The sequence below is a fragment of the Ambystoma mexicanum genome, chromosome 13 (assembly GCF_040938575.1).
Source record: "Ambystoma mexicanum isolate Mex_15411 chromosome 13, UKY_AmexF1_1, whole genome shotgun sequence".
In the NCBI taxonomy this organism is placed as follows: domain Eukaryota; kingdom Metazoa; phylum Chordata; class Amphibia; order Caudata; family Ambystomatidae; genus Ambystoma; species Ambystoma mexicanum.
In genome coordinates, this window is record NC_090938.1 from 745925251 (window position 1) to 745947265 (window position 22015).

Sequence of the window (22015 nt, forward strand, 5' to 3'; positions counted from 1 at the left end):
GCAAGGCGGTGTCCAGCTGCATCTTGAAAAACATCTTAGATGCCGCAGATAATGCAGGCAGGATCATTGCAGAAGGGACCATTATTAAACGCCATGCATGTCTTTGCCAATCTTGTCGGTTTCGAGGGCCAAATTCACCAAGGGGTTCCAGTTATGGCCAAAATCAGGGCGCATCCTGGGGAAACAATCAGGGACAAGCCTTGCAAGGTTTCCAGAGGGGCCAGCGTCGATCTTGTGGCCAGGGGAGGTCATCCACTTCCAGAGGTGGAGCAACACCTCCTAAACAATGACCACCCACTTCAGGTCCCCTCCCATGCCTCTCACACTTCACCCACGCATGGGAGGTAATCACCTCGGACAAATGGTTGCTATTGACCGTAGCAGGCGGTTATTGCGTGGAGCTACTTCAGCGACCCTCAAACCATCCCCCGCGGAAAAAAATCTTCCACGAAGGAAGAACAATGCATCCTTCTAGAGGAAGTTGCAGCGCTGCAACTCAAGAACCCCATCAAAATCGTCCCAGCGAACCAGGTAAACAAGGGTATCTATTCAACCTACTTCTTGTGCCAAAAGAAATCGAACAATGCACCCAGTATTAGACCTATGCCCTGCAAACACCTATGTCAAGCCACACAAATTCTGCATGACAACGATACAAGAAGTAATCCCACTGCTAAAGCGAGGGTACTACATGGCAACATTAGTTATGAAAGATGCCTATTTTCATATTTCCATGTTCCCAGCACACAGAAGATTCTTGCGTTTCAAGACAGCAAACCAGCACTACCAATTCAAGGGGCTACCCTTTGGAATAGCATCTGCTCCAAGGATATTCACCAAGGTACTGGCGGTGATGGCAGCGGACCTGTGCAGGGAGGCAATCCCAGTGTACCCCTACCTGGACGACTGGCTGATTATAGGGGAGTCTCCCCAAATTTGCAGGCTCAACACTCAAAGAACTATAAACCTTAACTTCCAATTGGGCTTCTCAATAAACGAGAAAAAATCAAGCCTTGTACCTAGTACAACCAAACAGTTCCTAAGAGCTGTCAAAAACACGGAAGAAGGGTTAGTCTTTCCATCAAAAGAAAGAGTTCAAAACATGCTACTGCAAATACCTCAGTATCAAGCCGGTCACCAGATAAGCATACGCAAAGCAATGCGTTTGCTCGGCATGATGGCATCTTGCATTTACCTGGTCCCACATGTACGGTTGCACATTCGCCCAATGCTGTAGTGGTTGGGGAAACAGTGGTCTCAGGCAAGCGGTCAGTGGGACGATCTAGTGGTCGTTTCGCCAACACTAGAACAATACCTTCACTGGTGGACAAAAGAGAATCTGTTGAAGGGAAAACCCTTCCACGATCCGGCGCTGCAAGCAGTAGTTACAACAGACGCGTCACTCTCTGGGTGGGGGGCACATCACCTTCAGCTCACAGCACATGGTCTGTGGACTCGCATCACGGCACAGAACCACATCAACCTGCTGGAACTTCTGGCGGTACTCAAAGCGCTTCAAGCATTTGAAGCACAATTGACCAATCAGTTGATACAGATCCTCACCGACAGCACCACTGCAATGTTCTACATCAACAAGCGGGGGGGCACATATTCTCCAAATCTGTCCAAGATAGCACAGAAAATATGGAAATAGGCACTTAAATAAATGGGGGATGTTCCTATCTTCCCAACACGTTCCAGGGGAACTCGACACTCTAGCGGACTCGCTAAGCAGAGATCCCCTACCAGAGGAACACGAGTGGCAACTAGACACAAATGTCGTAGTCCACATCTTCTCACAGTGGGGTTACCCTACACTAGACTTGTTTGCTACAAAAGAAAACAAGCAATTCCCAGACTTCGCGTTCAAGTTTCCCCAACCAGACTCGAAGGGGAACGTCCTATGGATGAGCTGGTCTGGGAAATTTGCTTACGCTTTTCCACCAACTCTTCTAATGAACAGGGTGGTGAACAAGATTCTCAGAGAACAGATGACGCTCATTTTAGTTGCTCCTATGTGGGCGAGACAACCATGGTATCCACATCTGCGCAAACTGGTGATGTGCGATCCCATAAAACTCCTGTGCCAGACCAACGTACTGACCCAACACAGCGGAGTAACAGTACACCCTCAACCTCACTCAATGAACTTGGCAGAATGGCTCCTGAGGTCATAGAGTTTGGACATCTAAACCTACCACAGAGGTGTATGGATATCCTCAAGGAGGCTCGCAAACCAAACACCAGAAACTGTTATTTCGACAAGTGGAGGAGATTTGTAATTTGGTGCCAGTCTAAACTAATCAACCCTATAGAATGTACTCTATCCCACATTCTACACTACATGCTCCACTTGCTAGACTCAGGGTTGGTCTTTAACTCTATAAAGGTTCACCTGGCGGCTTTATCAGCTTACACCACCTTACACAGTAAAGTATCGTGCTGGAAAGTCCCTGTCATCAAAGCATTCATGGAGGGAGTAAACGACTCCATCCTCCAATTTCAAACCCACCGCCAGGATGCAATCTCAATGTAGTTATTACAAAGATCATTGGACCTCCCTGAGCCGATGCATAAGTCAAGTCTTAAACACCTTACTTATAAAACTGCCTCCTTAGTGGCTATCACATCCATAAGAAGATTTAGTGAACTTCAAGCATTGTCAGTGCAGGACCCTTTCTTTGTCATCCACAAGGACAAATTGGTTTTACGAACACACCCTAGGTTTTCACCTAAATTAATCTCCAAATATCACATAAACCAATCCATTGAGCTACCAGCGTTCTTTGAGAACCCAGCCAGCTCAGCTGAGAAAAAACTCCATACACTAGATGTATGGAGTGTGGTCCTTTACTATGTAAACAAGACCAGACCGCTCAGAAAAACAGACCAACTGTTTGTCTCCGTAGCACCAGGCAGAGAAGGAGACCGCATTTCCAAGAATGACATCTCCAGCTGGATAGACAAAAGTGTGGTTGTTCCCAAAACACTTTGGGAACTCCCGTCCCCTGCACACTATCGAATATCTGAAAAAATCAGAACAATAACTCAAGAGAGTTTCTGGATTTCGTTCACATATAATCTTTTAGGTAGAATTTTTGGAAAAACGAGAATTATGACAAACACTTTTCATGATACATAAATAATTTTCCTTAAACAAGTAAGCAAATATGCAAATATTTTCTGGAAACCAGAGATTTTCGTAAAATTATCCTTTTCTTTATTGTACAAAGCATATGGTGGTGCCCAACGCGTTTCGAGTACAACTCTTCTTCAGGGGCAATGGCACAATTGTTTCATTTTTCTACAAAGTGAAGAGATGATATAAGTCAAATTATATTAGCCCATACATATAGTTTATCTCTGTTTTTATCTCAGTTTAACTCAAAAATAGCGTCAACAAGTCATCCGTTGAACATAAAGTAACACATTTAAACAGGTGATCGTAATTTAAGAAAAATATTCATTAATACAAAAAAACACTTGGAAACCATATAGTAGTGTGCTTGTTTTACACAAAGATAAAGAAGACCAAATGCTGTTTATATTCAGCTCGGTAAATCTGCTTATGATCCCATCATCCATTCTTGAACAAGAGTTTACGTAGTTATATTTGTACATCGAACTTTTTTAACAACAAAAGCGTTTTTTAAAAAAAATTGAAAACAAGGTTATCTAATTGGCACTTTCTAAATGAAAGTTAGTGGATTGAAAACTTACGTATCTTAAGAAAAAATGATCGGTAAAAGTGAGGTGAATGCAAAGTGCATCTAGTGGTTGTCATCCAACACGGAAGGTTTGCGGCAAAAAGGTTCAAAGTCTGTCAACTACTATTTTTTAACTGAAAAGAGAGAGACGAAGATAAATATTTCAAATAGACTAAATCTAATCTAGAGAAAACCTGATGGCTACAAGTACTTACATGAAATATTTTGGAGGGAGGCGCTACAAGGATGGTCGCATCTGCCGGATTGGAGATGCGTCCACCCTGTGCAGCGTCTCTTTATATACTGACTGTGATGCTCTTTGTTAGCAAAGTGACATGCGCGGTGAGTAGCCTAAGTGCGCATGTGTAGATAAAGCTTGTCATGTCTACTGACGTATTTAGGAAAAGGAAGAGTTGCGCATGTGTAGGCCAGATCTCATCATGTTTACTGACGTATCCAAGATCAAGTGGTTGCGTGGTGTACGTCAACCGTGTGACGTATCATCCGCGTCTTTCAAGTAAAAGAAACCAAAATGATGAACCTTAGGGAGGCGAGTCAAAGAGTGCTCGGCAAAGACTAAATGTGAAATTTAGTATACCTGATGTTAAAAAGGTGTAATCTCGGGAATTGAAGTATGGTATTCTATACAACGGCCGCATGGGAGGTGGAATGTCGAAACAAGATGGTTCAGGTGCATGTAAACATAAGGAAACATATGTATTGGATACGTAAGGATATGTATCAACAAAAACATAAACATAAACATAAACATAAATTCAACCATTAAACGATTCCAAATTACTGTATAAGTTAATTAGTCTGAGCAACCTCTGCAGACGGTTTGTTATCAAATTTCATTTATATCTGCTCCTCATGGATGCACATTCTATTTCTGGAAACTGTAGCATGGTATCCGAGTCTTTTTTAGAAAAATATTGGCATAACATTTTTTATATAGAAATAGAACGGGAATCTAACAACGATGTATCAACAAATGCTACATTATAAGTAAGGGCCTAGGTAGTATTCTTCGTTCATCCCTAACAGGGTAAGTGAATCAAGGCAGTGTATCCAATATAATTCTCTTTGTGACAAGATTTTTTGTAGATCACCACCTCTTGGAAGCGGCTGCACAATTTCGAGAATCACAACTCTCATTTGGGCCACAGTATGTTTGTGGTCTCTAAAATGTCTGTATACTGGGGATTTTGTGTTTTTGGTACGGATGTTAGATTTGTGCTCCGTCCAACGTTCTTTCGCTTTTCTGGCTGTTTTACCCACATAGTACAGTCCACAAGGACAGCGTAGAGCATAAATGACATTCTTTGAGTCACAGGTGGCATATTGTTTTAATAGTATTTTTTTACCTGTGTTGGCATGTCTAATGTGATCTCCCTTTATTACATTCGAACAATGCTGACAATTCAGACACGGGAAAGTGCCGTTTTTTGGTTTGTTAAAAAATGACTGATTGGACTTTTTCCTTCTTTTGGCTTTAATTAATTTGTCTCGAAAGTTTCTGCCTCTTTTGTAGGCAAGCATCGGTGGTTCTGGGAACAGTTGATTAAGCTGTGGGTCTGATTTAATGATATCCCAGTTTTTGTAAATTATCCTTTTTATCTGAAAGCTCTGGCTGGAGTATTTCAGTGAGTGTATCAAGTTAGATTTGGTTTCCTTGGGTTTAATGGTCAGCAATTCCGTTCTAGTCTGTGCTTCTGTTCTGAGTATAGCTTTGTTTAGGAGGACAGTTGGAAAATGTCGATCTTCAAAACGGGATTTCATAATCAAGTATTCTTCTTGGAGTTTATCCGCCTCTGAGGTAATTCTTTTCAGGCGAAGGAGTTGACTATACGGTAGATTTTCTTTTAGATGTTTTGGATGAAAACTGTGAAAATGAAGAGTGCTATTGAAATCTGTAGGTTTTCTGTAAATTTGTGTCTTAAGTGCTGAGTTTGAGATTTCTATAGTAACATCCAAAAAGTTGATGGAAGGCTTTCCAATTTCAATTGTTAGTTGAATTCTGTCATTGCATTGGTTCAAGAACTCCCAGAAGTGCAGTAGTTCAGATTCCGTTCCTTTGAAAATGCCAAAGATGTCATCAATGTATCTGTACCATTTTTTGATTTTTCCTTTCCACGTTGGATTTTCCAAGACATAGGTGTGTTCAAAGAAGTAAATAAAGATGTTAGCATAGGAGGGTGCCACTGGGGAACCCATCGATGTACCCGAAGTTTGTAAAAAGTATTGTCCGTTGAACCTGAAGTAATTATTGAACAAGATGATATTAATTAATTCAATGGCAAAGGTTTTCTGTATTTGGATTTCATGATGTTTCAGGAGGAACCATTCTAGTGCATCAATGCCTTGGTTGTGTGGAATTGAGGTATATAAACTAGTCACATCCATTGTGAATAGTATGAGATCAGTTTCAGTCATATCAATATCTTTGATGTTCTGTAAAAAGTGGCTAGTATCTTTGATATAGGTGTTGGTTTCCTGTATTAGCGGTTGTAATGCTGTGTCAAGATAAATAGCAAGAGGTTGGAAAATACTTTCTGTTCCTGCCGCAATGGGTCTTAATGGTGGGTTAGTTCTATGTTTATGGATTTTCGGAAGGCCATAGAACACTGGAGTGACCGGGTGTTTGTTGATCAGGAAGTTGCTAGTATTCTCTGAAATCCAGTCCAGTACTTCCGCTTTTTCTACTGTATTTTTGATGATTTCCTTGATATTAGTAATAGGGTCATGATCCAGTTTAAGATAAGTGTTTTGGTCAGATAAGAGTTTGAGGCACCCTTCATTGTAAGACAAGGTATCCATAATGACTAGGGCTCCTCCTTTATCCGCTTTTTTGATTGTGATCTGATTATCTTCTGCTAAATTCTTAATGATATTCAATTGATGTTTTTTGATATTTTGTCTACTCGAGGGTTTGAACTTCAATTTTTTCAGAGCCATAGTTGTTTTAGTTTTGAATAAGTTGACCAAAGGATGGTTAACCTGAGGATGGAAATTACTCTTATTCTTCATTTCTAGAAATGGACATTTTTCTTTTTCTCTAGTGTCCGGATTCAGATTGTCAAAGAAAATTTTGAGCTCCATTTTTCGAATCAACTTGAAAAGATTAACCTCTTCTTCAAATAAGGTTGAATTATTAGTAGGTATAAAGGATACACCTAGATTAAGGGTGTCCATTTCTGATTTTGATAACACCTTGGAGGAAATGTTTACAATTATTGGTTCCTTCAGTGTTTGGTCTTCTGACGGCCTTTTCTTTTTCCCTCGTCTTGTTTTTCTCCTCCTCCTAAAAAAGATTCTGGTACGGGAGTAGTGTCTCTGGGTTGTAGGGGAACTCTGCTTTGTGGTTGTATAACTGGAGTAGTCGTAGGTGGTACGATGTTAATGGTGGAAGGCCTCTCTTCCAGTTCTCCACTGGTTACTTCACTGCTATCTGTATTATTAACAGGGCTTGGTCTTGGTTGTCTTGGGGTAAAATTGGTTGATCTATTACTGTAGAATTCTTGCCAGGTGTAGACAATATCTCGGGCGTAGTCAAGGGTGTCACGTCTGAACTTTCTGATCTTTCTCTGTTCTATTTCTTTTTTATAAATTATTTCTTTTTATAAAATATCAAAAGATAAATGGGGTTAAAGATAAATTTGAGGTGCAGGGGGAGAAAAGCTCAACCTTGGCATCTAGGTTGGACAAAAATAGACAAAAGTGTGGTTGTTCCCAAAACAACCACTTTTCTCCCCCTGCACCTCAAATTTATCTTTAACCTCACAATTATCTAAACTTAAACCTGCAGCAGAACTTCAGGCAATCCTGGAAGATACTAACAACAAATTGGATAATTATAAAAAAGAAATAGAACAGAGAAAGATCAGAAAGTTCAGACGTGACACCCTTGACTACGCCCGAGATATTGTCTACACCTGGCAAGAATTCTACAGTAATAGATCAACCAATTTTACCCCAAGACAACCAAGACCAAGCCCTGTTAATAATACAGATAGCAGTGAAGTAACCAGTGGAGAACTGGAAGAGAGGCCTTCCACCATTAACATCGTACCACCTACGACTACTCCAGTTATACAACCACAAAGCAGAGTTCCCCTACAACCCAGAGACACTACTCCCGTACCAGAATCTTTTTTAGGAGGAGGAGAAAAACAAGACGAGGGAAAAAGAAAAGGCCGTCAGAAGACCAAACACTGAAGGAACCAATAATTGTAAACATTTCCTCCAAGGTGTTATCAAAATCAGAAATGGACACCCTTAATCTAGGTGTATCCTTTATACCTACTAATAATTCAACCTTATTTGAAGAAGAGGTTAATCTTTTCAAGTTGATTCGAAAAATGGAGCTCAAAATTTTCTTTGACAATCTGAATCCGGACACTAGAGAAAAAGAAAAATGTCCATTTCTAGAAATGAAGAATAAGAGTAATTTCCATCCTCAGGTTAACCATCCTTTGGTCAACTTATTCAAAACTAAAACAACTATGGCTCTGAAAAAATTGAAGTTCAAACCCTCGAGTAGACAAAATATCAAAAAACATCAATTGAATATCATTAAGAATTTAGCAGAAGATAATCAGATCACAATCAAAAAAGCGGATAAAGGAGGAGCCCTAGTCATTATGGATACCTTGTCTTACAATGAAGGGTGCCTCAAACTCTTATCTGACCAAAACACTTATCTTAAACTGGATCATGACCCTATTACTAATATCAAGGAAATCATCAAAAATACAGTAGAAAAAGCGGAAGTACTGGACTGGATTTCAGAGAATACTAGCAACTTCCTGATCAACAAACACCCGGTCACTCCAGTGTTCTATGGCCTTCCGAAAATCCATAAACATAGAACTAACCCACCATTAAGACCCATTGTGGCAGGAACAGAAAGTATTTTCCAACCTCTTGCTATTTATCTTGACACAGCATTACAACCGCTAATACAGGAAACCAACACCTATATCAAAGATACTAGCCACTTTTTACAGAACATCAAAGATATTGATATGACTGAAACTGATCTCATACTATTCACAATGGATGTGACTAGTTTATATACCTCAATTCCACACAACCAAGGCATTGATGCACTAGAATGGTTCCTCCTGAAACATCATGAAATTCAAATACAGAAAACCTTTGCCATTGAATTAATTAATATCATCTTGTTCAATAATTACTTCAGGTTCAACGGACAATACTTTTTACAAACTTCGGGTACATCGATGGGTTCCCCAGTGGCACCCTCCTATGCTAACATCTTTATGTACTTCTTTGAACACACCTATGTCTTGGAAAATCCAACGTGGAAAGGAAAAATCAAAAAATGGTACAGATACATTGATGACATCTTTGGCATTTTCAAAGGAACGGAATCTGAACTACTGCACTTCTGGGAGTTCTTGAACCAATGCAATGACAGAATTCAACTAACAATTGAAATTGGAAAGCCTTCCATCAACTTTTTGGATGTTACTATAGAAATCTCAAACTCAGCACTTAAGACACAAATTTACAGAAAACCTACAGATGTCAATAGCACTCTTCATTTTCAGTTTTCATCCAAAACATCTAAAAGAAAATCTACCGTATAGTCAACTCCTTCGCCTGAAAAGAATTACCTCAGAGGCGGATAAACTCCAAGAAGAATACTTGATTATGAAATCCCGTTTTGAAGATCGACATTTTCCAACTGTCCTCCTAAACAAAGCTATACTCAGAACAGAAGCACAGACTAGAACGGAATTGCTGACCATTAAACCCAAGGAAACCAAATCTAACTTGATACACTCACTGAAATACTCCAGCCAGAGCTTTCAGATAAAAAGGATAATTTACAAAAACTGGGATATCATTAAATCAGACCCACAGCTTAATCAACTGTTCCCAGAACCACCGATGCTTGCCTACAAAAGAGGCAGAAACTTTCGAGACAAATTAATTAAAGCCGAAAGAAGGAAAAAGTCCAATCAGTCATTTTTTAACAAACCAAAAAACGGCACTTTCCCGTGTCTGAATTGTCAGCATTGTTCGAATGTAATAAAGGGAGATCACATTAGACATGCCAACACAGGTAAAAAAATACTATTAAAACAATATGCCACCTGTGACTCAAAGAATGTCATTTATGCTCTACGCTGTCCTTGTGGACTGTACTATGTGGGTAAAACAGCCAGAAAAGCGAAAGAACGTTGGACGGAGCACAAATCTAACATCCGTACCAAAAACACAAAATCCCCAGTATACAGACATTTTAGAGACCACAAACATACTGTGGCCCAAATGAGAGTTGTGATTCTCGAAATTGTGCAGCCGCTTCCAAGAGGTGGTGATCTACAAAAAATCTTGTCACAAAGAGAATTATATTGGATACACTGCCTTGATTCACTTACCCCGTTAGGGATGAACGAAGAATACTACCTAAGCCCTTACTTATAATGTAGCATTTGTTGATACATCGTTGTTAGATTCCTGTTCTATTTCTATATAAAAAATGTTATGCCAATATTTTTCTAAAAAAGACTCGGATACCATGCTACAGTTTCCAGAAATAGAATGTGCATCCATGAGGAGCAGATATAAATGAAATTTGATAACAAACCGTCTGCAGAGGTTGCTCAGACTAATTAACTTATACAGTAATTTGGAATCGTTTAATGGTTGAATTTATGTTTGTTTATGTTTTTGTTGATACATATCCTTACGTATCCAATACATATGTTTCCTTATGTTTACATGCACCTGAACCATCTTGTTTCGACATTCCACCTCCCATGCGGCCGTTGTATAGAATACCATACTTCAATTCCCGAGATTACACCTTTTTAACATCAGGTATACTAAATTTCACATTTAGTCTTTGCCGAGCACTCTTTGACTCGCCTCCCTAAGGTTCATCATTTTGGTTTCTTTTACTTGAAAGACGCGGATGATACGTCACACGGTTGACGTACACCACGCAACCACTTGATCTTGGATACGTCAGTAAACATGATGAGATCTGGCCTACACATGCGCAACTCTTCCTTTTCCTAAATACGTCAGTAGACATGACAAGCTTTATCTACACATGCGCACTTAGGCTACTCACCGCGCATGTCACTTTGCTAACAAAGAGCATCACAGTCAGTATATAAAGAGACGCTGCACAGGGTGGACGCATCTCCAATCCGGCAGATGCGACCATCCTTGTAGCGCCTCCCTCCAAAATATTTCATGTAAGTACTTGTAGCCATCAGGTTTTCTCTAGATTAGATTTAGTCTATTTGAAATATTTATCTTCGTCTCTCTCTTTTCAGTTAAAAAATAGTAGTTGACAGACTTTGAACCTTTTTGCCGCAAACCTTCCGTGTTGGATGACAACCACTAGATGCACTTTGCATTCACCTCACTTTTACCGATCATTTTTTCTTAAGATACGTAAGTTTTCAATCCACTTACTTTCATTTAGAAAGTGCCAATTAGATAACCTTGTTTTCAATTTTTTTAAAAAAACGCTTTTGTTGTTAAAAAAGTTCCATGTACAAATATAACTACGTAAACTCTTGTTCAAGAATGGATGATGGGATCATAAGCAGATTTACCGAGCTGAATATAAACAGCATTTGGTCTTCTTTATCTTTGTGTAAAACAAGCACACTACTATATGGTTTCCAAGTGTTTTTTTGTATTAATGAATATTTTTCTTAAATTACGATCACCTGTTTAAATGTGTTACTTTATGTTCAACGGATGACTTGTTGACGCTATTTTTGAGTTAAACTGAGATAAAAACAGAGATAAACTATATGTATGGGCTAATATAATTTGACTTATATCATCTCTTCACTTTGTAGAAAAATGAAACAATTGTGCCATTGCCCCTGAAGAAGAGTTGTACTCGAAACGCGTTGGGCACCACCATATGCTTTGTACAATAAAGAAAAGGATAATTTTACGAAAATCTCTGGTTTCCAGAAAATATTTGCATATTTGCTTACTTGTTTAAGGAAAATTATTTATGTATCATGAAAAGTGTTTCTGTCAATTCTCGTTTTTCCAAAAATTCTACCTAAAAGATTATATGTGAACGAAATCCAGAAACTCTCTTGAGTTATTGTTCTGATTTTTTCAGATATTCGATAGTGTGCAGGGGACGGGAGTTCCCAGTGTTTTGGGAACAACCACACTTTTGTCTATTTTTGTCCAACCTAGATGCCAAGGTTGAGCTTTTCTCCCCCTGCACCTCAAATTTATCTTTAACCCCATTTATCTAACTTAGTTTGATGAGATAAAAATTTCATAAACAGGTGTGCCTCCTGGTTCTCTATATATCTTTCTTATCTCCAGCTGGATAGTCAGATGCATACAGCTCTGTTACTCATTATCAAGCAAAACACTGCCTTTCACACCAAGAGCTCACTCCAAAAGGGGTACAGTAGCTGCTTTGACCTTTATCGCAAATATCCAGCTGGACACCATTTGCAAAGCAGCTACATGGAGCTCAGTACACACTTTCACTCAACACTACTGCATTGACACTCATTCCAAAGCAGATACACAGGTGGGACAAGCGGTTCTAAAACATTTCCGCTGGACCTTCTAACACTGCTTGCTAATCTATGCATACCATGTGATCTAAGCAGATTCCACAGACCTCAGAAGGGATACATTACTCACCATAATCGTATTTCTGATGCTTGTATCTGCTTAGATTCACATGCACCCGACCTTCCTCCCCTCGGAAAGAAGGATGTTTATATGAGCTTTATCTGATACATATCTGCTTTAATACACCTGTACTCACGCTAGACTTCATGCTACGTCATGTCAGAAACAAAACAATCTGAGGGACCTCCTTGCATGAAGGACCATGGGTACAGTGGATGTCACACTAGGGATAGTATCGCTGGCACGCCCTGTCGACGTCCCTTTTCGAGTTTCAAAATCAACAACTGTAATACTCTGCAGCTTCCAATAGTTGTCGGCCTATGCATAGCATGTTATCTAAGCAGATAAAAGCATCAAAAATACGATTACGGGGAGTAATGTGTCCCAAATATGTTGTAGCAAATCAAGCATCATTTTTTTGGTGTTTATACCCAGGTACTAAGGACACTCGAAGGATTACATTGCTTTTTAATATGGTCTGTCTCCAGTGTCTATGGTTTAGAGGAGTTTTTGTGAATCGGTTCAATGTTGGCTAAATCATCGATCTAACAGCAACATCTGGACCTTTGTACCTCTGATGCGGGGGGATAGTTTAGCTGTAAAGCCTGTACATGTGCATGCCATGTAAACCCATCAATGACTGGCACACCTATGTGCACTTTCCCTAAAAAAACAAAATCACATATGGGGTACGCAGTTATGCGTAGAGTACCCTAGCATAGGGGATAGACACTCTTAGCCTATTAATCCAGCTGTTCATTGTATCATCTTTGATCACCCATTAATTTTAGCCCATTCAATTAAATAAAAAAAAAAGAAACTCTTTAATGGCGTCCATAGTATATCATGCCAGTACAGGTACATGTTTCGGTCCCCTTGACCGTCTTCCGGTGGCTTAAATAAAACCTATTTACATCTTTGACATGTTTTTTGATACATTCCAACTTTCAAGATTTCTTAATTTGGTCATGGCCATGTCTGTAATTCAAAAATATCAAAGACTATAGAATTCACCCTTGTAGCTTAAGCACAGAGTGTACACCCCATTCTCGTATGAATGTGCTAATTGCATTTCGCGCTACAAGTAGTGATATCTGCATCCCTGTTCCTCATGTCAATCCACAGCCCTCTTTCTCTTTCCTTCATTCCAACGTGCGCACTTCTGTGACGCTCATGAAATTAAACTTTCCTGTGGCAATTTCAATGTCTGAGCCGCTACACTAGAGCGGGCAAGCTCGATTCCAGATATGCTGAAGAGGTCACATGATATTCACGGATATCTTTTATGTCTATGTCTCAATAGACAGTTAGCTAAAGTCCCCATATTATGTTATAAAACCATGCAAATGATCATGCAGAATCGTCAGGGGCTGGGGAGGGGGGGGGGGGGAGTAGGTAGCAAGATTTTTCCACATGTTTTATAATGCAGTCCTTGTTCTGGATATCTGTATGTTCATCGTTCCAAAGAAGCTAGGGACATCATCTCCGTTATCCAGGTGACCAATGAGATGTGATTATCGAAGTATCTTATAAAATCTTGGATGTACTGATGTTGCAGGAAATGCATTTGCAACACTTTGCCTAGAATGGGTTGGAACGCAATTCCATAGTGTGCACAATCAAAGTATTAGAGCACCAACTATCCTCATTCACAAGAAACATACATTTATATTTTTAAGGCAATGCTCTTCATAACGTGCATAACTAGAGTAGAGATATTCTACTAGGCAAGAAAGTATAAGGATGTGTTCTTTCCACTGCTTCACTGATCCTAAAATGGGTGCATTTTGTGTTTAATATTCCTCAGCAGAGAACAAGGCCTCCATGATGAGAAAACCTGGCGTCCATGGCAACAGAGGTCGGTGTCCCATCCGGGGAGAATAAGCCTTACCATTCTGCTAGAGGACGTTCTCCATCAAAGACATGGCAAATTCAGCCTCTTCTAACTATTATTCTATCCTGGTATATACGATTATTAAAATTGATTAACATTGCCCTGCTTTCCTATGTTAGATGTTTAATGCCAATATGTGAAATTCAAATAAAAAGCCAATAAATAAATATTCTTTTGATTGTACAGAAGTGATTACTTCGTTTCATCAATTTTATACAATATTGAAAGCTATAAGCAGCAACAAGGACATGTTTTGAATAGGGTTAAAAGAAGCAATGTCTAAAATGGCCGACACCTTTCTGAGCCTGATGATACAGTGAGTATTGTCACTGCAGGGTCATCTCAATGTTGCATAGTTACATTTGAGTTGTGATGTCATTTCTACATGGGAAATTCTCTTTTCTATCCCTTTTTGTCTGTCTTTTGATTTGTGAAGCGGCCAGAGGAGGGGGCGAGGGGCGTTTAGGGGCTGAATTCTGTCTTGGATGGATACACCTGTTAAAATTTCAGCTGAAGCCTTTTCTATAGACAGGGTGCCCATTATCTTTGCCCACCATTTCTCCGGGGAAATGGGTGTAGTAGGGAGGGGCTTGTGGGTGTGTATCGGATTTCTAGTTCTTACAGATCAGCACTCCTCTAACCTACATCCATAAATACAGACATGATTTTGCTTTGTTTCTTGTCAAAAGCAGTGCTTTTTTCAGGAATTATAAAGCTGATTAAGGCTTGGCTCGCCTCTGCTCCCTCACTGTTGCTGATGAGATGGTACTCGCATATTGCTCATCTTTACTTTATTTATTTTGCATTTTTATTTTCTTTGCATTTTTAAAGCGCTCACACAGCCCGGGGGCATCGAGGCGCTGTTACAGGAATATGTCTCGTAGTTGTGTATTTATAACGCGCTCAATACCCAGAGGTTTATAAGCGTGGAGCCGGGGATTGAACATGTGTTGCTTCGTGTTGTCTTGTTTCCAAGGCGCTAACGTTGCTGCTGAGCTATCCTCCTGGGACTTGATCTCTCACTGGTTACACACTTGAGCTCCTCACCAGCCTCCTCACACCTGCCTCTGTAGCACTTTCTCAGGTTTACAGGACTCGAGTATAACCCGGCAGTGTATACAATGAATCATGTTACCTTGGAATAAAACAAGAAATAAGGCACTTCCCATGACCCTTGAGTTTCTGATGGCAAGAAATTCTCTCGTTACCAAACTGCCCTCAGTGCTTTGTGCCATTGTATTTGTTCTGAGAGAAAGAGAATGTGTGGGTGTGCTTGTGTGTCCCCGTCTCGCCATGTCTGTTTACGTATGTGTGTTGCTCTTTTTGTGTCTCTCTATGTCCGGGTCTCTTTAGTGCTGTCTCTCTCTTTCTCTATGTTTCTCTCTGAGACTGTCCCTCTGTCTCACGCTCCCTCCCTGTCTTTCTCCCCACCCCTCTCTCTCAGGGGCCACGCAGTCTGTAGTGTGCAATGTATTTTCTCTTTCCTCTCTCACCCTCTCTCCCCTTCTCCCTTTTGAGTCTGTGCACTGAGTAGGAGTCTCTTTCGCTGTCTCTCAAGTCCTCTCTCACATTCATCCTCTTGAGCCTGTCCACTGAGGCAAGGTCCTTCCCTAGTCTCTCTCATCCGCCTCCCAAGATTACTCTTAGGGTGACCAGACGTCCAGGTTTTGTTGGGACTGTCCTGGAATTGAGTGTCCTGTCCCAGCCCCCGTCCTGAAAGTACTTTATATTTGTAAACTCTGTCCTGGAGAGGTCAACAGGGTCTTGAGTAGCTGCCAGCCAGCAAGAATGTTTAATCTTGCAGAAAAAGTGGGGTGCAGCACGCTCAAAAGTCAAGATAGTATTTTGCATTCCAATAAATGTTATAATTGACTTTACAGGTTGGCTTTGAACCACCAATCTTTTAACCGTTGTAGTGCTGTTGAGTTGCATGCAGTAACATGTTGGGAGCAGTACATCCTGGATGTGTGAGGAGGTGGGGTGAACCATGTCTCTGTGATAAAATGTGCATCTAAGTTGGGTGGTGATGAGGTCAGCAATGTCTACTGCATTTGGTACCACAGAACGAGCATTGATGAGCATGAGGGTGCATGTGTGTTTTGGAGGTGGCATGTGGGTGGTGATGAGAGGGCTGTGGTTGAGGTTCTGTGAGTTGGACGTGCATGGGAGCAGGATGCGGACTGACTGTTTTCATGTTAGGATTGGATGGTAAGGTGTGAGTGAGACGTGATGCACCTGCTGCTCGTTTATCTGGGAATGTGCAGAGCAGGGGTTCCATCCCTTTCCAGACCCTCAAGGGACCAAAGAGGATAATGGGTTGCCCAGAGGGTGTGGGAAATAAGCCTCAGAGGGAGAGGACAAGGTGTTGGACAGGATCGCCATAGTAGCAGATTTGTGAGCCTCACAGCCTGTAATTATTGTAAGCAGGAGGGTCACTGGAGAAATGAGTGCCCTAACAAGCCCCAAAGGAGCATTCCACCCCCCACTCCTAAATCCACCCGATTACCTAACCTGGATGCACCATGATAGAAAACCTCATCATGAATCCATTGACACCTGTAGATCAGGAAATTACCTATGTAAAGTGTACAATTGAAGGGCAAACCATTTCATGTGTGGTAGATACAGGATAGAAAGTCTGCCTTATGATCCGATTGTTTTCCAGTTGTCCCTCTGCCATCTACTATGATTAATGCAGTGGGTATTTCCAACACCTGTTAATGAACCAGTATCAATTACTTTAGGTCCTATCACGGAGAAGCATGCCTTCTTGCCAATCATTCTGCAACTGTGGGTTTTCTCAGGCAGCGACCTCCTTTACAAACTGAAATATGCCATCTATTACACTCCAGACAGAGTTTTCCCTGACATCTCTGGCAGTATCACCAAGGCTGTGTTAGGTGCACTTCAGGGGGTACCATCCCAACTTTCAGACCCAAAGGAAGTTATGTGTCTAGATCTCACTGAATCGTTAACCCAGGTCCCTTACTGCTTATGGTCAGTGCACAATAACAAAGTGGGATGTATTCAGGATGCAGAGCCCATCTAAATCTGAGTTGACCAGTCCAAACTACTACCCAGAATTCACCAATATCATTTGTGCCGCAAAGCAGAACCTTGATTTGCCACTGTTACAGTCACTCCTGAAATGGGGAAATATAATCCAGACTAGGAGCCCTTCTAACAATCCAATACTCCCTGTGTGGGAGCCAGGAAAGGACACCTAATGCTTTCTGTGCTGTAAACTCTCTAGTGCTATCCCTATTTCTGCTAGAATCATATTCAGCTACTTTATTGTCCTGTATCCCACAGTCCGCGACACACTTTACACTTGTAAATCTATGCTCTGCATTTTTCCTCTATATAATGATCCACCCAGACAGTAGATCCATGGTTGCCTTTTGTTATCATGCCATCCAGTATACTTGGATTCGCTTTCCTTAGGGCAATACTGAATCTCTGACCTTGTTCTTTCAACATCTGAAGAAAGACCTGGTCAGAAAATGCTCAGGGCACTCTGTATGTATTCAGCATGTTGATTAACTACTTCTAGCATCACTCTCCTACAGCACTTGTAATCAAGCTACCTTAGTATTGTTACTGCATTAGCTAGTTAGGATCAAATAGCATCCAAACTGAAGTTGCAGCTATGTCGAGAAAGAGCACATTATTTAGGACACAACATCATAGCAGGGTATTGAATGTTAACACCAACATGCACTAAATCCACTCTTAAAGGGCTCACGCCTATGACATTTAGGGGCCGATTCATGGAACAAACGTGCGCCGAAAATCTTGGGGCAAGCAGGCGCAAGCGCAAAAAAACAGGCGCACGCGCACGCGTGCGATTCATGGAAGTCCATGCGCGTGATTACCTCGGGATGTGCGCCAAACCCGTGCATGGCGCACAAGTCACTGCAACATCCCGAAAGGCGTACGCGACGCGCACAGTGAAAGCGCACAACCTCGGCGCATACACCAGAAAGTGGGCGGGACACGGGGCGTAACGCGCGAAATGGGGAACAACGCGCGAAAATAACCGTAACTGGGGATGTAATGCAGGGAAGCAGACGGACGCCCACACGCACTCGAACCACACGTATTCATGGAATCGAATAGGGCAAAGCCACGCACAGCCAAAGACACGCACAAGCCGAAACACGTCCGCCACACGAAGGCAGGCGGTAGAGTCCCCGTGCATCACAAAAGTGGCAACATACAGCAATTGGGCCTGTGCGAGCAGGGTACGTGTATTTCGGGTGTGCGCGGGAAGTTACACACGCGATTGAGCGGGGTACGTGTATTTCGGGGGTGCGCGGGAAGTTACACACGGGATTGAGCGGGGTACGTGTATTTCGGGGGTACGCGGGAAGTTACACACGCGATTGAGCGGGGTACGTGTATTTCGGGGGTGCGCGGGAAGTGCCACACGCAATTTCATCAGGGTACGTGTATTTTGGGGTGCGGGGGAAGTTTCACACGCGACATCAGCAGGGTACGTGTATTCCAGGGGTGCGCGGGAAGTTCCACACGCGATTCCATCAGGGTACGTGTATTACAGGGGTGCGCGGGGAGCACCACACGTGAATTGCTCGTGTGGGTCCTCCCAGGTGTTCCCTCTACACCCTCCACGGCCCCTGCAGGTGGCTCACACCACAGGGGCCTACCCTGCACATGTCCTGCAGGCACCCATGCCATGCCCCCCAGCCAACCCACATGTCAACTTGCACTACTGCCCACCAACGCATGTCCCCCTGCACCCTCAGCCACCAGGGGCACCCTCCACCAGGCCCCCACCCATGTCTCCCACCACCCCCAGCCCCCAGCAGTGCAGGGTCACCCTCCACCAGGCCCCCACCCATGTCTCCCACCACCCCCAAGCAGTGCAGGGTCACCCTCCACCAGGCCCCCACCCATGTCTCCCACCACCCCCAAGCAGTGCAGGGTCACCCTCCACCAGGCCCCCACCCATGTCTCCCACCACCCCCACCCCCCAGCACTGTGGGGCACCTGCCAGCAGGCCCCCCCCATGTCCAACTCATGTCTCCCACCACCCCCACCCCCCAGCAGTGCGGGTCACCTGCCAGCAGGCACCCACCCATGTCCAACTCATGTCATCACCCCCCCACCCCCCAGCACTGTGGGGCACCTGCCAGCAGGCCCCCACCCATGTCCAACTCATGTTCCCCACCACCCCACCCCCCAGCACTGTGGGGCACCTGCCAGCAGGCCCCCACCCATGTCCAACTCATGTTCCCCACCGCCCCCACCCCCCAGCACTGTGGGGCACCTGCCAGCAGGCCCCCACCCATGTCCAACTCATGTTCCCCACCACCCCCATCCCCCAGCACTGTGGGGCACCTGCCAGCAGGCCCCCACCCATGTCCAACTCAGGTTCCCCACCACCCCCACCCCCCAGCACTGTGGGGCACCTGCCAGCAGGCCCCCACCCATGTGCAACTCATGTTCCCCACCCCCCCCACCCCCCAGCACTGTGGGGCACCTGCCAGCAGGCACCCACCCATGTCCAACTTATGTCATCACCCCCCCCACCCCCCAGCACTGTGGGGCACCTGCCAGCAGGCCCCCACCCATGTCCAACTCATGTTCCCCACCACCCCCACCCCCCAGCACTGTGGGGCACCTGCCAGCAGGCCCCCACCCATGTCCAACTCATGTCTCCCACCACCCCCACCCCCCAGCAGTGCGGGTCACCTGCCAGCAGGCACCCACCCATGTCCAACTCATGTCATCACCCCCCCACCCCCCAGCACTGTGGGGCACCTGCCAGCAGGCCCCCACCCATGTCCAACTCATGTTCCCCACCACCCCACCCCCCAGCACTGTGGGGCACCTGCCAGCAGGCCCCCACCCATGTCCAACTCATGTTCCCCACCGCCCCCACCCACCAGCACTGTGGGGCACCTGCCAGCAGGCCCCCACCCATGTCCAACTCATGTTCCCCACCACCCCCACCCCCCAGCACTGTGGGGCACCTGCCAGCAGGCCCCCACCCATGTCCAACTCAGGTTCCCCACCACCCCCACCCCCCAGCACTGTGGGGCACTGTGGAAACAGAGAAATTGACATGAGGCCGGGAAGCCCAAATGGAAACACACCAACACAGGTTACAAAGGACCATATAAAGCGCTTTATTTCAAAGTTACAAAGTTACCAAGTTATCAAAGTCAATTGACATGCGAATAGCTATTCGGCCCTCTGACTCACACACGAACCTCCAACGATAAGGTTTCGCATTGAAAGTGGGAGAGACCGATCATCGGGATGCTCGGGTTTTTATACAATTTGTACTACATTGGCCAGCCCTCTTGCGAGTTAACCATTCTTGGAACCATGGCTAGGGTTCGTAGCCAGGTCAAACACACAATTTACATACATTAGATTAGTTCCGCTGATACGGTTACATATTTACACATAGGTTGAACAGAGGACAGGGTCTTAGTTCATGACCCTAACAGGTAGCCTGCGGACATTTTATTCATTCACGTGTGCGGAGGTCACCATGGCCGAAGTCTTACTCGAAATGTCATTCGGCCTCCATTTTGTGATTCGAGGTGACTTCCACACTGCAAGAATACCTAAAATGGCGGCTAGATCCAAGATGGCAGCTTACACGATACATTAAGGTCAAGACCTTGCCGCGGAACCTATGTACACAATATTCTTTAGACAGCTTGGCGTAGGCCAACATACATTTAAACAATGCGATTGGGGTCACAATATTTTATCGATTTCCACAGACCCTCCTTTTGGCCTATGCCAAGTGCTAAAACATAATTTTCCTAATATTTTTGAGAATACTTAAAGGCATTATCATCCATAGGTTCCGCATCATTGTCTGAGATATCGATAGCCATAAAGTCGTTCATAAGAACTTCTTGCAACATGAACTCTTTAGATGCTGTCTTCGGGGTGTATATTTTACGCCCTATTGCGCTCATTACCTGGGCACAACATCCCCCCATCATTCCGCATATACTCGGGAGGCATTGAAAACAGCAGCAAAGAAATAACAGAGTCCCTAAAATACCTAAAATGACAGAAAGCACCTTCCATCCCCAAGATCGCAGAGAATCCCAAAACCAGGTACTGAGGCTCCAGTCTCCTACAGGGATATGGACTTCAGAACTAAGAGTGTGTAAATTCTGAAATGCTTTAAATATTGTCGGTGAAGAATCTGGTACGAAAACACAGCAAGCGGACCCCACTAATTTACATACTCCACCACGTTCGGCTAAAATGACATCTAATGCCATTCGATTTTGCAGTGCTACCAATCTTATCGCCTTTTGCTCTAAGGTCATATTGTAGAGTATGTCCGTGGTCCGGTTGATCGTTTTCTCCAATACCCTCGCTAATCCCCTAATGTTTTCTGAATTTGCTATTTGTCCCCAGAAGGGGACTACTGATTTGGCTATATCCCCGAACACTTGTCCAGGGGTATCTCCATCACTATCTCGTCGCGGGCGAGCCTTGGATACCTCTAAGGTACTGGCTATAAATACACCTGGTAACAATACCCCTAAATAACAAGTTCCCTGTCAATCTTTGGGCAACCAGGGAAAAGCTAAACTACCACAAACAAAATAAACGGGTCCCCCTACATACAAAGGCCTATTTTCCCCAGTCAAATTTACAATATTCACACAAGGCTCGAAATCTCCCATTGGCCTAGTGCCATTTCTTTGTACACAGAAAGAGACAGAATCAGGATTGTGATTTA

General features: G+C 43.4%; 1 protein-coding gene across 3 annotated transcripts in view; it reads left to right on the plus strand.

The window, feature by feature from the left end:
• Positions 1–14438, plus strand: part of LOC138521884 (E3 ubiquitin-protein ligase TRIM39-like) — a 167729-nt gene extending 153291 nt beyond the window's left edge. For all 3 annotated transcript variants that reach the window (XM_069635046.1, XM_069635048.1, XM_069635047.1), the window contains one exon: positions 14185–14438. Coding sequence is in view for 1 of the 3 variants with exons in the window: in XM_069635048.1 (XP_069491149.1) it covers positions 14185–14261 (77 nt within the window). In the remaining 2 variants the exon portion in view is untranslated. The remainder of the gene's footprint in view (positions 1–14184) is intronic.
• The last annotated feature ends 7577 nt before the right edge of the window (positions 14439–22015 follow it).